The sequence below is a fragment of the Artibeus jamaicensis genome, unplaced genomic scaffold, assembly GCF_021234435.1.
Source record: "Artibeus jamaicensis isolate MK-2021 breed Jamaican fruit bat unplaced genomic scaffold, CSHL_Jam_final contig_415, whole genome shotgun sequence".
In the NCBI taxonomy this organism is placed as follows: Eukaryota; Metazoa; Chordata; class Mammalia; order Chiroptera; family Phyllostomidae; genus Artibeus; species Artibeus jamaicensis.
The window spans coordinates 41,644,519-41,662,823 of NW_026521823.1; the positions used below are offsets into that span (position 1 = coordinate 41,644,519).

At 61.2% G+C, this 18,305-nt stretch overlaps 1 protein-coding gene across 5 annotated transcripts; it reads left to right on the forward strand.

The window, feature by feature from the left end:
* Positions 1 to 687: 687 nt before the first annotated feature.
* Positions 688 to 16,536, forward strand: IL17RA (interleukin 17 receptor A). Of its 5 annotated transcripts, none has more exons than XM_053665567.1 (13): positions 688 to 949; positions 6,124 to 6,148; positions 7,072 to 7,218; positions 8,043 to 8,155; positions 9,034 to 9,160; positions 9,398 to 9,445; positions 9,534 to 9,697; positions 10,524 to 10,607; positions 10,837 to 10,921; positions 11,824 to 11,937; positions 12,096 to 12,197; positions 13,261 to 13,296; positions 13,795 to 16,536. In XM_053665567.1, exons 1-13 carry the CDS (start codon positions 806 to 808, stop codon positions 15,303 to 15,305), a joined length of 2,700 nt encoding a protein of 899 aa, XP_053521542.1. In that variant the 5' UTR covers positions 688 to 805; the 3' UTR covers positions 15,306 to 16,536. The 5 variants fall into 5 exon arrangements, with proteins under 5 accessions (XP_053521542.1, XP_036994584.2, XP_053521541.1 ...); XM_037138689.2 differs by having other exon boundaries at positions 11,824 to 11,835; XM_053665566.1 differs by lacking the exon at positions 688 to 949 and adding an exon at positions 1,182 to 1,904.
* The last annotated feature ends 1,769 nt before the right edge of the window (positions 16,537 to 18,305 follow it).

Genomic DNA, 18,305 nt, shown 5'->3' on the forward strand with positions numbered 1-18,305 from the left:
CTATGGGCGTCAAAGGCGAGGAAAAGCGGAGGGGGTGGCTTTAGGAAGGAGGGAGAAAGGGGATGAAAATGAGGTTTTCGAAACGCGTATGTGTCTGGAGCGTGTGGGATGAAAAGGGCCAGGGTCCGGCGGGGGAGCAGCGGGAACGCGGGACAGGGGGCCACGCCCGACGGGCGCTGGAGAAGCCTGTTCTCACCGAGACTAACAGATGCCAAGGGGCGACGACAGCCCTTCAGCAGACGGGGAGTAAGTCTCGGCAAACGCGGCACTCGGGGACACGGGACAGTGCGAGGCCACCGATCCCGTCTCCAAGTTGGCCGACTCCCTCGGCCGGAGCCGGACAGAGGGACGCGGTGGTCGGGTCCGCGCGCCTGCTGGAGAAAGAGAAAGGCCGGCTGGAGGAGGGCAGGGGGGCGTAAAGAGGGACATGGGCTGGGGGGACAGACGTCCTTGGAGTCTCGAGTTGGGCCCCGAGGTCCAAACACCGAGAAAGAAGTCGGAGCAGGGGCGACAGCAAGGGGTGAAAACCGAACGTCCCGGTGTGAGGATAAGAGGGGCATGAAAGGCCGGGCGGGGTCCGGGGCGGGCGCGGGGAGCGCGCACCTGGCCGCGCGGGCGGGGGCGGGGCGGCGGGGGCGGGGCCGGTCCGGGACCCTCCCCTCGGCGCGGCCCGCCCTCCGCCGGGCAGGGAGCCGGAAGCGGACGAAGTCTGCCGACTCGAGACCGTGGGGCCGGGGCCAGGCCCGCGCGTCCCCTCGCTGCGCCCCTGGCTCCGGGTCGCGCGCTCCGCCACGGTGCCGGGACCATGGGCGCCCCGCCCCGCCGGCCCCTCGGCCTCCTGGGGCCCCCGCTGGGGCTGCTGCGGCTGCTCCTGCTCCTGCGCTGGCTGACCCCGGGTGGCGCTGCCCTGCGGCTCTTGGACCACCCGGCCCCCGTCTGCTCCCAGGAGGTGAGACCCCCGCTCCGTCCCCCCGACCCGGGGCCGGGAGGAGCCGGAGCGGCCGGGAGGATGCGGAGCGGGGTGGGCTGGAAGTCCGCGCTGGGGTCTCCGAGGGTCCGAGCTTGGCTCGAGGAGCCGGTGCCCACGGGGGAGGACAGTCGGGGTGGGGGGCGAAAGGAGCGGTGTGGACCCGGGACGAGACGGCTTTTGCGGGGGAAAAGAGGTCGCGCGGCACGTGTTGCACAACCTCACTGCCGTCCCGGGCGGGCGGGCGGGCGCGACACCTCCGCCGGGCCCCACTGTTTGGGGAAGTAGACCGAGGCCCGCCCGGCGCGAGAGACGGGGCGGAGCTGGTTAGACCGCGGGTGCCGAGGGGGCTGGCGGGGCAGCCCGCCGTGCGCCCCGCAGACCCCTCAGTGTCCGAGTGGCCGCCGCGGAGGTTGCTTGTCCGACCTCAAGGCTTCCTTCCCCTCCGGAGCAGCCGGCCAGCCCGCAGCAGCCGGGTCAGAGGTGGGGCCCCGGTGGATGTCAGCCTGCTCTCCGGGAGGCAGGGTGACCCTCGGCCGGAAAAGGGTGCTCACAAGCCAGGGCGGCCCGGAGCCCGAACCTCCAGAGAGACACGGGCCTCGTGGTGCCACCTCCCCAGGGGCGCGAAGCGCTGAGAACTGGCGGAGGGTTGAGGACACTCCGCCCCATGCGGCGGCACCAGCACCTCCGCCCTCGGGCCTGGGGTCGCGGCGGCGGCTCGCTGCCTTCGAGTAGGACCCGCGCTGTGGCCACGGGAAGTGACACCCCCCGCCCTCGCCCTCTGGGTAGTGGCCCTGGGGCGGAGGACCAATCGAAGGGGGAGAAGAAACAGCAAACACAGCGCCTGCCTCCACAGCTGCTTTTCCTCCACTGTCGCTCCGTCCCCGCTACGCCCCCGCGGCTGCCACCACTGACCCCGAGGACTAATGAGCCGCGTGTGAGTCAAAGGATGTGAGACCAGCGTGGAGACAGCGCTCCCTGTCACACGTTGTACATGGTTTACCCGGAGAGGATGGGTGGGGAGTGGCTGTTTGGCAGGGGACAGTGCTTCCATGTGTTTCCATGTGAATGAGTTCGGGAACGCCCGTTGGCTCCCACCGCTGCGCAGAGTAGGGGCCAAGCCCCGCAGGTCCTTCCTGCCGGCTGAGCACGGAGACTTTCTGCCCGAGGACTCCGAGCTCTGTTTTGATGGCCCTTTGCCAGGCGTCCACAAAACGCGAGGGACTGCTGCTGGGGACTGAGAACATGCAGAGACGCTGCTGGCTGTCCAAGGGACTAAGCAGGAGGGAAGGGGCTTGAAGCGGGCGTCTGTGGCACACGGAGGCCTGCCCCGGCCCCACGGCTCTTCCTACGGCCAGCGAGTGGGCAGCATCCAGGGGGAGAAGAAAAATGCTTCCAGCTGGGGTGTTCTCAGTGACAGAGAGGACAGGGACCTGGCCCCTGGGGTAGTGGGAACCAACAGCCCTGGGGCGGGCAGCGGAGGGTGAGCCGCCGGAACGGGAGAGAAGCCACAGAGGGAGCCGAGGACTGTCTGTGGCCGGCCTGAGAGCCGGGCTAGAGTAAATGCCTTTGATCTGAGCGGCTCCTGAGCAGCGAGGCTCCAGAGAGCCTGGAGGCAGGTGCTCGCGGGCCAGGTTTGCCTGCCCTTCCCTCTGCCAGCACCTGGCTCTCAGACGATGCACCTGGGTGACCAGCGGCTCCCCTTGACACTGACTGGGTACTTCAAAAAGAAGGGAACTACAGCCCTCAGAGCTCTCTCCCTGCTAGTGCTTTTTTGTTTTTGTTTTATTTTATTTATCTTTAGAGGGGAAGGAGAGAGGGAGAGAAACATCGATGTATGGTTGACTCTAGTGCTTCCCCTGCTGGGAACTGACCTGCAGGGAACTGGCCTGCAACCCAGGCATGTGCCCTGACGGGGAATGGAACCTCGATCCTCTGGTTCGCAGGCCTGCGCTCAATCCACTGAGCTACACCAGCCAGGGCTGTTTTGTTTTTTAAGATTTTCTTTCTTTATTTTTTTAGAGAGGGGGGAAGGGAAGGAGAGAAAGAAAGGGAGAGAAACATCAATGTGTGGTTGCCCACACACATACCCCCAACTGGGAACCTGGCCTACAACCCAGGCATGTGCCCCGCCTGGGAATCGAACCAGCAACCCTTTGGTTTGCAGGTGCACACTCAGTCCACGGAGCCACACCAGCCAGGGCTCCCTGGTAGTGTTTTAGGGGATGCGGTGCCCTGTATAGTGACGAGGACCCAGGTTTGCATCCTGACCTCATCGCTTATTCTTTCTGCAACCTGCCTGCGGCCTGGGCCGGGTCCCGGCTTTCCCTTGACCGCCTGCCCAGAGGAAAGCCCGCAGAGGCTTGGCCGTGGACTTGGTCGGTGACTGTTAAGACACAGTGTTTTTGAGGCAGAACGTGTGGGGCGTTCCAAACTGCTTTTTGGCCTGAGCGCTTGCAGTTTTGACTTGTGGTAGAATAGTGTTTGGCCTCAGCCTCATCTGCCGGTGGCTGAAGCTGCTCTCCACGGGCCCCACTCGCAGTGTGGGAAGGGGTTCTGTGGTGCCTCCGCGCCGTGGGCGTGTCTGAGCCAGGGCCGCTGCAGCCGGTAGACCCAGCAGAGTCAGGAGGCTCCCCGGTCACCCTACTCATGTCTTGCTTCCCCTCCCCGCTGGCCTCTGGTCTAGAGACTGACAACACAGCAGGAGAGGGAGACTGTGCGGTGTGGGGGGAGGGCACGAGGCTGAGAGTCAGCCCCCGCCCCCTCCCTGGCCCCACGACCCTCCTGTCTCTCCCTTCACGGCTGCAATCCGAGTGTTATCTCTAAAGGAGGCGACCCTGACCTCACAGGGTTTTCTAGAGAGCGTATAAGTTGCTGGACATGTGAAAGGGTGAGCCTGCGTGGGCTGTGGCGTGGGAAGGTGCAGGGGCACTGTGGGTGGGGGGGCAGGTGCTCCTTCAGCCGGTGCCTACAGCAGCCTGCAGGCCGACGTGGTCGCATGCGGCTGGAGGGGCCAGGGAGCCAGGGAGCCCGGCTGCCCCTGCCGAACAATGAGCTGAGGGTCCAGGCTCCCCCGTGTGGCCATCAAGTGCACAGCTTGATGCGTCTTGTTTCATTCTTTTTCTTCACCACTGAGGGTTGATAGTGCTGTACCCCCATTTTATTCAGAGGGCAGGACAGTGATGAGTAGGACCACGGGGCCGGGGCCCAGCTGCAGGGACCAGTGTGTTGGCAGTGGGGGGCCCTGAGCTGACCTGCCTGAGCCTCGGGTTTGTGGTCACTAAAAACGAGACAATGGCCTGTACCCCAGGGGACTGTTGTGGAGAGTGACGTGTGTGTGTGTGTGTGTGTGTGTGTGTGTGTGTGTGTGTGTGAGTGTAGTGCTTAGGAGGATGCCTGGCTCATCGATGGAGGAAAAAACCCACGCACGCAGTTACGCCCATGAGAGCTGGAGAGGTACTGGGTCAGGTTCAGGAGCTGTTTTATGTAAAAACTAGAAGGAAATCAATAATGGAAGGAAAATACATACAGACAGCAATGGCTTCAAAAACCAGGCCCCAAACGGTGCTAAGTGACAGGCTGTTCCCACCAGCCACAGGAAACAGGGGAGGAGACCCTCGCGCTGCCTCTGGGTGCCCGTGAAGCTACGGGCACCGTCTCGCTGCGGTTTGAGGGGGCACCAGTGGGTGGTGGGGTCACTCGGAGAGCGCGTCTGCCTGTGTTTTGTGGCAGAGCTTCCCCGTCCGTCCCCGGGAGGACTAGACCGTGCAAGGGGCTTGCCTCCAGGAACCAGGGGACACATGTTAGACTGGGGGTGGGGGGCAGCGAGGGGCGTCCCGTGGACGTGGGGCTGCTCTGGGGCTGAGGGGAACTTCCGTCGGAGGAGCCGGGCAGGGTGCACACTGCCAGGCCCTGGCGAGCTGGTGTCCCCGGGAGGTGGACGCCAGGTGGCCAGCACACCCACACAAGCTCTCCGGGCTGCTGGGGGACACTGTCTCTTCGCCCCCATCAGGGACAAACTGAGTAGGACAGTGTCTTCTCTGCTGCCTGCCCAGCCGCCTCTCCACTCCACCCTGAGACAAAGGCGCCTGCTGACCCGGTGCCCTGTTCACAGGCCTCCATCCATCCCCTGGCTCGGAGACCGTGTCTCTGGTGCATCCAGCCTCAGGCTTCCTGCCCCACTGCCCCGTGTGCTAACAGCTCACACTCACTACGTGCCAGGCTCTACAGGAGGGGACCCCTTGACGTGAGGAAAGGACAGCTGCTAGGAGCCGGATGCGGGACACACCCTGCCCCACCAGGGTGTGGCAGCTGCAGCTGACAGAACCCTCCTCCCGATTCCGCCCCCCCCCCCAGGCGTCCAGCATTCTGTCTACCGGTGGGGGAGTGTGTACCGTTTCTCTGAATGGTGTTAACTGGCACACGCATGCACTGCCATCGCTTGAGATTTTTTGAGACAGACACACATCAGAGGTGAAAAGCATCGTACACACCCAACCCAGCACCGCCAGCCCCTCCCACCCTGAGGGCTCTACTTTCCGCACCATTTAATTCTCGGGGATGCGGGGACACGGGTGCGTGGTGGGTCTGATGTCCCGGCCGCGGAGACAGAGGCTTGGCCGTGTCCGGTGTCTCCAGCTGCCTCTGCTCCTGGGTTTTGTGAGCTCTCGCGAGAGACGACATGCTCTGTGCCTCCTGCAGCACAGGGTCCGGCTCCCCTTCCGCGGGCCGGGAGGGACGCCGTGAAGTGTCTGGGGCAGGCGCAGGGTTCAGTTCCCCTCTGTCCCAGCACGGCCTGCAGACTGCAGGGTGGGACCCTCCGAGGTGAGAGGCCTGTCACCGGGCCCCCACGGGACCCTCGCAGCACCTCCTAAACGTGGAAGGTTCTCAGCTTGGAAGGTCACTCAGAAAACACCTGTCTCGCTTCCTGCCCCCTGTCCCCACGTCCCCTGTCCCTGTTTCTCCTCTGTGGGCCGGATGAGAAAAGTGCCAGGATCACCTGGTCCCCTCCCCGGACGGACCCCCAGAAGTGGGGGGCAGGGCCGGAAGTTTCCGTCCTTGAGAAGGAGGCAGAGGAAGGTGGGTCCCGGCCTGCAGGGTTTCACTGCTAGTGAAAGTCCTTCCGGTGGGTAATGACCTCCTCTTCTTCCCCACAGGGGCTGAGCTGCCAAGTCAAGAATAGTAAGTGGTCTTCTTTGTTCTTGTTGCTGCTTTGACAATAAAGCGCTGGCTGGCCTCGTGCCGATCACTGACGGGGATCACTGACGGGCGAGGGCTGCACCTCGAGCAGCAGGCGCCCCAGAAGTGCGCGCATGCCCGCACCTGCACTTCCTGCGGGGACGCGCATCACCCCGGGCGCAGGGAGGACCAGAGCCGGCCTCTGCGCTCGCAGGTGAACCGAGTGCTGCGCCCTGTGCCGGTCGCCCCACCGTAAAGGGAGGCGTGTCTGTGCAGTGGATTTTGTTCTGTGTTGATTCGGGGGGTGTTTTTTTAAAGATTTTATTTATATTTAGAGAGGGGAAAGGAGGAAGAAAGAGAGAAACATCCATGTGTGGTTGCCTCTCAAGCACCCCTTACCGGGGACCTGGCCCACAACCCAGGCCTGTGCCCAGACTGGGAACTGAACTGGCGACCTTTTGGCTCTCAAGCCAGTGGCACTCAATCCACTGAAACACACCAGCCAGGGCTGTTCTGTGTCTTAATTCAGGAAGGAGGCACATATTTCGAGTGTCTGTGGTAATTAGGGACCCTGGTGTGTCCCTAATTAAAAATTAAAGCAACTCCGACCCGTGCCCCGCCCTTCCTCAGCCCCGGTCTCCAAGTGCCGCTCCATCTCGCAATGCAGCTGTGGCGCTCTCTGCTCTCCCTTGGGACCCCCTTCAGGCTCCAGAGCTTTGCGGTGACCCCAGACAAGCACAAGGAAAGGGGGGCGGCCACTGAGCCCCTCCGAGGGTCGAGGGTTATGGGCCCCAACTGGTTAGGGTCCTGCTCTCGCGACGGGACATACACCTGGGCACCCTGCATGCACACTTCCATTCCTGGCAGTTTCTCCAGAATCTTGCAGGCCATGGCCATCTCTGATGTCCACACTTCCTGGCCACCAGGTACCTGCCTGGATGACAGCTGGATCCAACCTCGAAACTTGACCCCCTCGTCCCCAAAAGATGTCCAGGTTAAGGTGCGGGTGGCCCGCACCCAGGATGGAGACCGCGTCCCTGTGGTTCACGTCCAGTGGGCACTGCAGACGGACGGTGAGTGGGCCTGTTCGCAGGACCGGGGGGACCCTGCCCCTGCAGGTGTCCCCACAAGCTGGATCACCTGGCTGCCCCTCAGAGTCAGAGTTAGGTTCCCCATCCTGTGCTCAGACACAAGGGCCCCAGTTTAGAGCTGAAAGCGTCCTGCATGTCATGCAGAAAATACTTTTTCAGCATTTCAGAGATCAGACCTCGTCAATCTGTTCCTGTCCCACCACCGTCCGTGACAGGCCTTCCTTCAGCCTAACGTCTTTACCTCCCTGGGGATAAGGCCATGTGGCGAGTATTTGCCGCGGCACCAAATATTTGCGGGGAAATAGTCCCACATTTGCCTGTCTGCTTTTCCCCTTAATCTAGGGGCTGCTGTCCCCTGAAGTGACACCCCCAGACCTCTTGGGGGTAGGCGGTTGCATTACAGACTTGAGGAGAGTGGGGTTAACAAGAGCCAGCCCGGGTGGGCGGCAGGGTGGCTTTTCTTTCTGTGGCCCCAGCTGCTGCTGCTGTGACAACATCTTCCAGGATGGTGGTGGTGGCCACGTTTGGCCCCCACACCCTGTGGCCAGCACCTCAGCCCCAGACTTGCAGAGCCCGTGCTCCCAGCCCAGTGTGAAGTGCTGCTTGGCCTTGCCTTGCAGAGAAGCAACCTCTGCAGGGCCAGCGGCAGCCCGTAGGCCCAGGAGCTGGGAGGAGCAGGAAGTGGAGGGTTGGGTAAGACGCAGATGTTCTTACCCCAGAGGGAAGTGACACACCCAGTGGCTGGTCTTGTTCACCCGCAACTGTCTCCTCTCCTTACCCCCACCCCCACCCCCACCCCACCGCAGCCAGCATCCTTTACCTGGAGGGGGCAGAGCTCTCTGTCCTGCAGCTGAACACCAACGAGCGGCTGTGTGTCAAGTTTGAGTTTCTCTCCAAGCTGCAGCATCACCGCAAGCCGGTAAGAGCCGAGCTTCTGGGCATGTTTTGGGGAACTTCCCAGTTGAGCACAAGCCCTGCGCTTCTTTCCAACCTTCCACGGCAAGTCACTGCAGGAAGTGGAGGGGGCAGCGGACTTCCCCAGCCACCCCCAGCCACCCCCAGCTGCCTTCATTTGTAACCAAGAGTAATTGGAGCCGGCTTGTGAGCGCTGCACAGTTTTGGCTCTGAGCAATTCTGATGCCGGTTTGAAAACCCTCATTTAGATCTCCCGCTAACACAGGCAACAGCGACAGACCCCTGCCCCTGTTTAATCAGGGCCCCCAGACTCAAGTGCCAGGTACATGGTGAGGACCAGGTACCTAGGTACTTTAGACAAGGACTCCGCCCCCCCCTTCAACCAGGGTACAGACGACAGAAGTTGTTGTCAGTATCTGTCATCTGAACCATCCAGAAAACCCTTCCACTGGTCATTGGTAGCCCTCCTGCTGCACCCGAGTGTTCCAGAACATTCTCAAGAGATCCCTGGCTCTCGCACTGGAGGAGGAAGAGTCACTGAACACACAGTTTTTAGCTGCCTCCTGGGAGCCAGCCCTCCGGTGGCCCCAGGTCCTGGCTTGGCCCCCTGACGCCTCTGTTCTGCACCGTGAGGGGCCGGTGGGGGCGGAGGACTCACTCTCGAGTCTCCTGGTCAGATCCAGATGCTTTATAATAGGCAGGAAGGACCAGAGGAGACAGAGCCCAGATCCAGGAGCCTCTGATCTGGGATCTTGTTTTGACGGTTACTCTTCCTGTTTCACTAAACTTTTGGGGGTGGGGTGGGTGGGGTCCTTTGGGCACAGCTGTATGAGAGGCACAGCGGGCAACCTATTCGACACACCCTTCCTCCCTTCTCTTTAGTGGCGCTTTGCCTTCAGCCACTTTGTGGTAGAGCCTGGCCGGGAATACGAGGTAACCGTCCACCACCTGCCCAAACCCATACCGGACGGGGACCCGAACCACCAGTCCAGGACACTCCTTGTGCCGAGTGAGTATGCCCAGCCCTTCTCCACGTGGGGCTGCCCTTCATCACAAGGCCAGCAGGCTAGCCCTGGGCTCCTTGAACCTCAAGCCAGTGGCCACGGTCTGGTCCTGGAGCCCGCCTCGAAGGGGCCATCCTCGAACAAGCCCCTGAAAGGTGGGGACCTCCGGTGTCCGCAGCCAGGAAGGAGAGCAAGCTTGATAAGACAGGGGCCTAATGCTCTCACGCTTTCTGGGTCTGCAGACTGTGATGACCACATGATGAAGGAAACCAGGCCATGCGTGAGCTCAGGTGAGTGCAGCCAGGGGCCCTGCCAGGGGGGCCTCCTGGGGACACACAGGCCCCGCCTCACACCGGCCTGCGTCTGTGCCCGGGGCAGGCAGCCTGTGGGAACCCAACATCACCCTGGACTTGGAAGTCTCCCAGCGGCTGCAGGCCAGCTTCACCCTGTGGAATGAGTCTGCCCGCTACCAGATCCTGCTGGAGAGCTTCCCACGAGAGGACAACCAGACTTGTTTCCAACGGACAGTGGATATGCCTGCGGTAACGCTGCCCCTTGCACCCCCAAACACAGTTCGGAGCCGCCTCTCTGCCCCCACTGGTCCTCACAGAGCTGTGTTTGCCAGGAGCCTGGCGTTCGGGGTGCAGTTGCTACACACCCGTGCTGTGGTTGAGGTTTCCGTCTGCTCTGGCTGTAGCCGGAGTGTCGCTGTCTCTGCCCTGCTCGGCATCCCTGTCTTCGTGTTTCTTTAAATCCTCCCCCGAGGACATGCCCACTGATTTCAGACAGAGGGGAAGGGAGGGAGACAGAGAGAAACACCGATGTGACAGAGAAACATTGACCGGTTGCCTCCCATAGATGCCTGGACTGGAGATCAAACCCACAACCGAGGCATGTGCCCTGGCTGGGAATTGAACTCATATCCCTTCAGTTCACAGGACAACACTCCAGCCCACTAAGCCACCCAGCAAGGGCCTGTTCAGCCTTCCCTTCCACACTTCTCCCCTGTTCTCTCCTTGTTGGGCTTTGTTGATTCAGCTTATTTCAAAAAGGATTTGAAGACGTTTAAAGTGTTCAAATTCGGAGGAAGGGTAACTGAAGATGAGGCAATCAGGTGAAGCCAAGGCACCATGAACGCAGAACATGGGGCTGCGCTGCAGGGGGTGGGCACAGGTCTGTCGTCACAAACTCCTGCACCCATTGCCGAGGGGGAAGTGCCAGTCACTGGCTGTGTCCTGAGTTCCTAGTGCGCCCAGGCACCAGGAAAATGTAGTTTTGTGGGCACAGAATCTGGAAGGCGTTGGCCCTGGCTGTCCTGGGCACCGCAACAGCCCCCACCGTGAGCCTCACCCTGCCCCACCCCTGCAGCCCACAGCGGAGACCCTCCACCGGCGGGCCAACGTCACATTCCTCCTGCCCAACGCCGACTGGTGCTGCCGCCACCAGCTGAAGGTGGGTGGGTGTTGTTCGGAGGGGCAGCGTGTACACAGGGCGCTCCTTTCACCGGAACAAGGGATGGGAGGAGGACAGCCCCTGATGGGCACTCTTTCTGAGGACCCCACACCACTGCTATCTGGGGCCCCCTGCCTCCGGGGTCCAGCGCTCGGCTATTGGGAGAGCGGCGGTGGGGCCCTGGGTCCCCAGCCTCCCAGCGTTCTTGTTCCCTGTCCCCTGTGCTCAGATCCAGCCCTTCTTCAGCAGCTGTCTGAATGACTGCGACAGACGGACTGCGAATGTGAGCTGCCCCCAAATCGTGCATCTTCCAGGTAGGAGGCGCATAGCTGTCCTGGGATATGCTGGGGTTGAGAATGGGTGAAGGTCAACAGCTCATGTTGAACCCTGACCTGGTCTGGAGGGTGGGGCCAGCGTCTAACTGGGGTTATTCAGGCCTGTGATGCAGGGCTTTAGAGAGACACTTTGCCCAGTGGGACTTCCGAATGCCATCTCGGCCACATAGCCTTGGGCAAAGGATGCCGCCTGCGTGACCTCGGCCTCTGTGACTGGGGGATGGGGCTGTCACACACCACACACAGGGCAGCGTGCTGTAGCAGATCATTTTTAAGGGTTGTCGTTTTTTTAAGGTTTTATTCATTTAGAGGGGAAGAGAGGGAGAAAGGGAGAGAAACGTCAATGTGTGGTTGCCTCTCATGCGCCCCCTGCTGGGAACTGGGCCCACAACCCAGGCCTGTGCCCTGACTGGGAATCAGACCAGCAACCCTTTGGTTCGCAGGCCGGCACTCAGTCCACTGAGCCACACCAGCCAGGGCCACATCATTGCTTTTAATCCTCACGAGTTGGAAACCATTATACCAGGGTGGCTAGACTCCCTCCCCTGGGTTCACAGATGAAGAAACTGAGGCTCAGAGATGTTATGACTCTTCCAAGATCGTACCCTGAGAGGCAGCAGAGCCTGTGGACAGGCCACCTGCAGCCTCACCTGTGGCACCACCCACCTTGACGCACAGCCCAGCCTCCCACCTGGGCAATGGGGGCCACTGCGTGGACCAGAGACCCAGGTGTTCTGTGTGGGTGGTTCCACTGAGCATCACTCGTACCTAAAAGGCTCAGTGTCAGACCACAGCCATCCACGGGCCCTTGGTGGGGGTCGGTGACAGTTTGGGGACCCTGCAAACAAATGGAATGCCATTTCCTCTTGTTCTCATTGCAGGCCTGATTGCAGGTAAGGATAACGCTCCTTCCCAGCATGTGCCACGTGGGGCCCGAGGGGACCTTCCTTGGGGGCCACATGAGAAGCCCCTGACTGAGTCTCATGTGGAGCCAGGTACCCAAGGTTGAACCAACAGGCCTGCCTGGGGCTGGGTGAGGCCGCAGGCATGTCGTGGTGCAGGCTGGGCCTGGGGTGGGGGTCCTGGGGGTGGGGGACCTCGGGCTGGCGTCATAGGCCTCCCAGCCACACCTCACACTGCTCTGCACCCACAGACTACATGCCCCTGTGGGTGTACGTGTTCATCACAGGCATCGCCATCTTGCTGGTGGGCTCAGCCATCCTGCTAATTCTCTGCATGACCTGGAGGATGTCGGGTAAGGGGCTGGATAAGGGGCCGGACGGTACTGGTCCCCCTCCGCACCGCTGCTCTCTCCGGCCAGGTTCCAAGCAGGCGAGAGCGCGGGTCTGTGGTTCAGGGGCCTGGCCTTGCCCCGCCCCCCAGCGCCCTGGGCGGCTCCTCCGCTGATGCGGGAGGCTGCTTGCACCTGGCAGGACTCTCAGGATTCGGTCTTCGGTCTGTGTTTACTACCGGGTGGTAGGGGGAGCACCCTGACCCAGGCTCCGGGAGCCCTGTGGGGAAGGTCCTTCTCCAGAGGATGGTCGGCTGGTTGAGGGAGTTCAGGATTCCATGAACCACAGAGTGCGTTGTAGGTGTCACAGATACTTTTTGTCACTTCCCTGCTGTTGCACTGGGGCCTTCCCTGAAGTGCCCGGCCACGTGGGCATTGGAAAGGACAGGAGCCCCTGGAAAGGCCGGGGGCAGGGGGGGCAAGGGAGTAGTTGAAACGAAGGCTTTTCACGGCGCCTGGCAGTGCTTGCCTCTGTGTATCTCTGAGGAGAGCCACTGCTCAGACGTGCTGCTTTCCCTTCCCCTCCAAACGACCAGGAGAAGACGTACAGGGTGGGGTGGGTACTCCTGGAGACCACCCTAGGTTTCTGCTTCCTCTCGGACACCTCGGGAAGGGCTTTCCCTCACAGGTCTGCAGAGTCTCCTTGCCGGTGGCCAGGTTGTGCAGGGAGACCCTCGGCCTCCACTAGGGTGGGGGCCAGCTGGGTCTGCACCCAGAACACCTGTGACCCCCCTGCCGCCTTTGTGTGACCCATGAGCTTGGCACTTCACACACACCAGCCCATTGAACACCCCCGACCCATTTCACAGAGGAACAAACTGAGTTTCTGAGACGTTAATAACGTTCCCAGGTCTCAGGGCTCGTCTCAGCTGACCAGGGGTCACAGCTGAGTGTCTGATCCCCTTGCTCTGGCTGCCTTCCCTTCTGCGGGGCCCTGGGGGCAGCTGTGGGGGCAGCTCTCCCGCCAGGTGTGGCCGGGGTCCCTGTTTCTGTTCCAAAAGAGCCAGTGCAGTATCGTTCCTTTCAGGGTCTCATCGCGAGAAAGCGGGCGCCAGGGACCCAGGTCAGTGTTTCCGGGTGTGGGCACACCAGGTGGGGGAAAGGCGGGCTGGAGGGTCTCCTGATATACCTGAGTGGGTCTGGCTCCTGTGTCTCTTCGGGAGTCTTGCCTTTTGGGGGCCCACCTCCTGCACCCGCTTAGATGGCGAGGCTGGGGGATGTTGTTTAAATCCCTCAGACAGGGGAAGGGAGACCAGGCACCCGCCATTTGCTGTGAAAAGAGGTCGTCCCTGTAACACTTTTGTCCTATGGGCGGACCTCTGTCCCATCTCTCCTTTTTAATAAAGTGCAGGCTGAAGGCCAGACAGAAGTGTGAGGGGCAGAGGAGGCCCCAGGCTGTGGTTCTTTCCACGCAGCCAGGACGGGTCAGACAGCAGCACCTGGCCCGCCCCAGGGCCCGGAGCTGGCAGCACAGTCTGGCCTGGTCCGCCCACGGGCCCGTGGCGGGAGCGTCAGCACAAGTACACCTGAACCCAGGGGCTGGGCTTGCCTTTTCCTCCAGGTGCCGTGCCCACCGCTGGCCTGGCGCCACCTCCCCTGAAGCCTAGGAAGGTCTGGATTGTCTACTCAGCAGACCACCCCCTCTACGTGGACGTGGTCCTGAAGTTCGCCCAGTTCCTGCTCACCGTCTGCAGCACCGAAGTGGCCCTTGACCTGCTGGAGGAGCAGGTCATTGCAGAGATGGGGGTCATGACCTGGGTGGGCCGCCAGAAGCAGGAGATGGTGGACAGCGACTCCAAGATCATCATCCTGTGCTCCCGAGGCACCCGGGCCAAGTGGCAGGCCATCCTCGGCTGGGAGGATCCTGCCGTCCAGCTCCGCTGTGACCACCAGAGGCTCGCCGGGGACCTCTTCACTGCAGCCATGAACATGATCCTGCCGGACTTTGAGAAGCCGGCCTGCTTTGGCACCTACGTCATCTGCTACTTCAGTGACATCAGCAGCGAGGATGACATCCCCAACCTCTTCCACATCATGCCCAGGTACCCACTCATGGACAAGTTTGAGGAGGTGTACTTCCGGATCCAGGACCTGGAGATGTTTGAGCCGGGCCGGATGCACTGCGTGGGGGAGCTCACTGGGGACAACTACCTGCAGAGCCCCAGCGGTCAGCAGCTCCGGCAGGCCGTGGACCGGTTCCACGAGTGGCAGGCGCAGTGCCCCGACTGGTTCGAGCGCCAGAACCTCTGCTCGGCAGCTGACCAGGACCTCCAGCTCCTGGACGAAGAGGTGTTTGAAGAGCCGCTGCTGCCGCCGGAAAGCGGGATCAAGAAGCAGATGCCGCTGGTGCGGGAGCCCACTGAGGAGGACGGCCTGGCGGTGGAGCTGCTCCTGACCGAGGAGGGTGGGCGAGTGGCCCGGCTGCACCCCCAGCATCAGCCCCAGGGGCAGCTGGTGGCTCAGAGCCTGCAGACCATGGTGCTGGCCCTGGAGGCAGCCCCTCCCACTCAGGCCCTGGAGCCTGTCTCTCCTGCTGTGCCCAGGAGCAGCCTAGCTAGTCAGGTGGCCGTGGTGGAGGGGGGCGAGGCCTGCCCACTGCTGGAGGGTTCTGGCCCCCAGCGGAACAGTGTCCTCTTCCTCCCGGTCGGCCTGGAGGACACTCCTCTCTGCAGCACACCGAGGGCATTGTCCGACGACCTCCCCGAGGCCATAAGGGAGCAGCTCGAAGGCTTGATGCTCTCGCTCTTCCAACAGAGCCTGAGCTGCCAGGCCCCAGAGGCCTGGGGGCAGCCGGCGCTGGCCCTCCAAGAGCTACACACACCCTATGGGGAGGGGCAGCGGGAGTCGGTGCAGTCTGACCAGGGCTACATCTCCAGAAGCTCCCCACAGCCCCCCGATGGGCTGGTGGAAGTGGAAGAAGAGGAAGCCAGGCAGGACCTGGGACAGTCGGCCAAGCAACTGTCCCCGGAGGCACTGGAGAGCCTGCGGAGTCTCCAGAGACGGCTCTTCTTCCAGGACCTTCAGAAGGACTCGGGCTGGGACAGTATGGAGCCTGAGGACCCAGTTACATAAGGCCTGCAGACCCAGAGTGTGAGAGGGAGTGTGTGTGCCTGGGTGTGCACATGTTTCTGTGTGTATATGTGTATATGTTCTCGTGTGAAATGGTACCTTTCAAATGCAGACATCCTGATTTTGATGCCTAGACACCCTTCATCATTTTTCTTTCTGGGGCCATCTGGTCATCTTCCATCCTCACAAAAGTCTGCAGCCCGTTCCCAGGAGCTGGCGGCAGTGGATTGGAGTCTCCATCATTCACACATTTGTTGACTGTTAATTTTGTGCCTGCTATGTGCCAGGTGTCCAAGATACAGAGATAAATTGTACCTGTCATTGGCCCTGGCCGCTAAGGAGCAGGTTTGCAAATAGAGGATGGTATGCAAGCCGTGAAGGCCCAGTTGAGGCCTGCCTGGGGCCAGGAAAACACAGAAGGGGCCCCTGGCCCAGGGCACAGTCCTGGAGTGGGTGTTGTATGAGCCAAACAAGAGGCTACTTCCCTGGGCTGGCAGGGATCTTGTGCTTGGAGGAGGCACTGGTGCTGAGGAGGAAGGGGCCCGCCCCCTGCAGGCTGCCCACTGAGCCTGGGGAGCCATGGTGGAGCAGCTGCAGCCCAGGCTGGGCGCTGGGCCATCAGCCCGAAGGCCTGGCACTCCTTGGGTGTGATGAGCTGTTGCACTGCAAAGGTGGCGGCTGAGGGCCAAGCATAGCTGGGAGCCACCTCAGGTCATTCTGGAAAGAGGAGAGAGACCTGTAAGGTGAAAGCGAACAGCATTATTGGGGAGAAGGGATGAAGCCCTGAGCCCCTTCCCCCCTACCCCCTACCTTATACTGGGTCCAGCAGCAAAACGAACTGAGTGTGAGCTATGAAGGGTCCACGTGGGGCGGTGGGAGGGCACTGAGGCTCTGGGCAGGCCCTTTGTGGGAGAGGAAAGCATGCCATGCTGATCTTACTACAGGTGTGAGATTCGAGGGCAATGTTTGAGGAGAGATGCTAAGGACCAGTGTGTGAGGGTCCTGGGAGAGCACCCTGGGATGCCGTCTGGCCCTGCAGCCAATTGTGCCGCTGCCTGTATCTGAGCGCTTACCTGCAGCTTTGAGTGTCCAGCTGGGGGTGGGGGGTGCACAGTGCGTGTGCAGCAGGGAGGGGAGGAGGGGATTGTGAAATGTGATGAGAAAGCAGGCATCTTGGCTGCATGTGTGTGTGCATGAAAGATGATCAATAAAAGGATGAACACATTTAACTTTGGGAAGACTGCCTGGTCGTTATTTTTTTTAATGAATTATTATTTTTAAATATTTTATTTATTTATTTATCTTTAGAGGGGAAGGAGAGAGGGAGAGAAACATCAATGTATGGTTGCCTTTCGTGCGCCCCCTGCTGGGAACTGGTCTGAAACCCAGGCAGGTGCCCTGACTGGGAATCGAACCGCGTTTGTCTGGTTCGCAGGCCTGTGCTCAATCCACTGAGCTACACCAGCCAGGGCTGGTCGTTATTTTTGAGTCACATGTTCCCAAAGGTCAAGAAGCTCCTCGTTGGGGAGTCCTGTCTTGCAGTGAATAAGCCAGGGAGCAGCAGGACCACTGGGACTCAGGTCCCAGCCAGTGTCTCGTCCCGGCCCAGCCCAAAAGCCACAAAGGACCCATTCGGGGGAGGGGTGCCCCAGATGGGACACCCATATCCCCTCAAAGTCCTTGAATTGAAATCTTAATCCCTGAGGTGAGGGATTAGTGCGCTTATGAGAGACTCTGAAGAGCTCCCTCCCACTGCTGCCATTTGAGGACACAGCAAGGTGGTCACCTAGGCACCAGGCTCTCACTGGACATCGCGTCTGCTCAGCATTGACCTGGGACTGCCCAGCCTTCAGGACTTGGGAAACAAATGTTTGCTGTTTATAACCAGCCTGGTCTACAGGACTGTCACAGCGGTGAGAGGGACTACGGAAGAAAGCCACTGAGTCCTCCCAGCCACCAGCCTCTGGGGTCCATCTCTTCAGGGCCCATGAGTGGGAGGTGGGCCTCCGTGTGCCGGGACACCCTCCACGCACTCGTCAATGAGCGCTCATTAAACGTCCTCGGTATGGCCGCCATGCTGGGCCCGTCCCTCGCCGGAGCAGGGCTCCGCCGGACAGCAGCATCTGGGTCCTGGCATCGGTGTCGTGTTCCCCACAAACCTCGCGTTCTGGCTTTGCCACCTGTTGCTCACTCTGTTCCCTTTACGTGTGGGGCAGCTGCTTTTTTCCCTCCCAGCTTAATCCCTGAACTATGTAAGTCACACACTACACAATCCACCACTGACCCTGTGCAGTCCAGTGGCTTTTAGGAGTTCGGACTCCAGCAATCAGCCGCAGAATTGATTCTAGAACGTTTTCTTACCCAAACAAACATGGCACCCCTTACCAATGACCCCCAAACCCTCTACCCACCCCTGCCCCGACCCTAGGCAACCACCCATCGCCTCTCTCTCCGCGGAGGGCCTGTCGTGGACGCGTCGTCCATACACGGAATCGTGAGGTTCGGCAGGCTGCCTGACCCTCTCTTTACCATGGTCCCTCCGTTGCTTCCCTGTCCTTAGAGCCCCCAAATCTTGCACTGGTCCCTCTGGGGCTGGAAATTCTGCCGGTGTACGGGGCCTGCCGTCAGCCAAATGCCAAGAGGCGCCCGTGCGCGTACGAAGCACATCATTCTGCACCAGGGCTGGCGGATTCCTGCTTCTCTCCGAAGAACCCCTCCAAGAAAGAGGCCCCGACAACTGCCGCCCTCCCGCCCTCCGGGCCCTGCTCCCGGACAGCCTGCCCCCCGGGTGGAGCCACACGTTTCCCGCCTGTTTCCGCCTGCCGTCCCCATCCCGGTCCGGGAGGAAATCCGGACGGTGCTCCCACGGCGCGGCTCACACCGAGGGTTTAACCCGGATGCTCCTTCTGCCTGGACGCTCCGCAGCGGTGTTTCCGGCCTGAGGGCTCGCTCGGCACTGAGGCAGGCGCTCGTTCACTCCTTTGAGCTGCAGTTAGAAGCCGG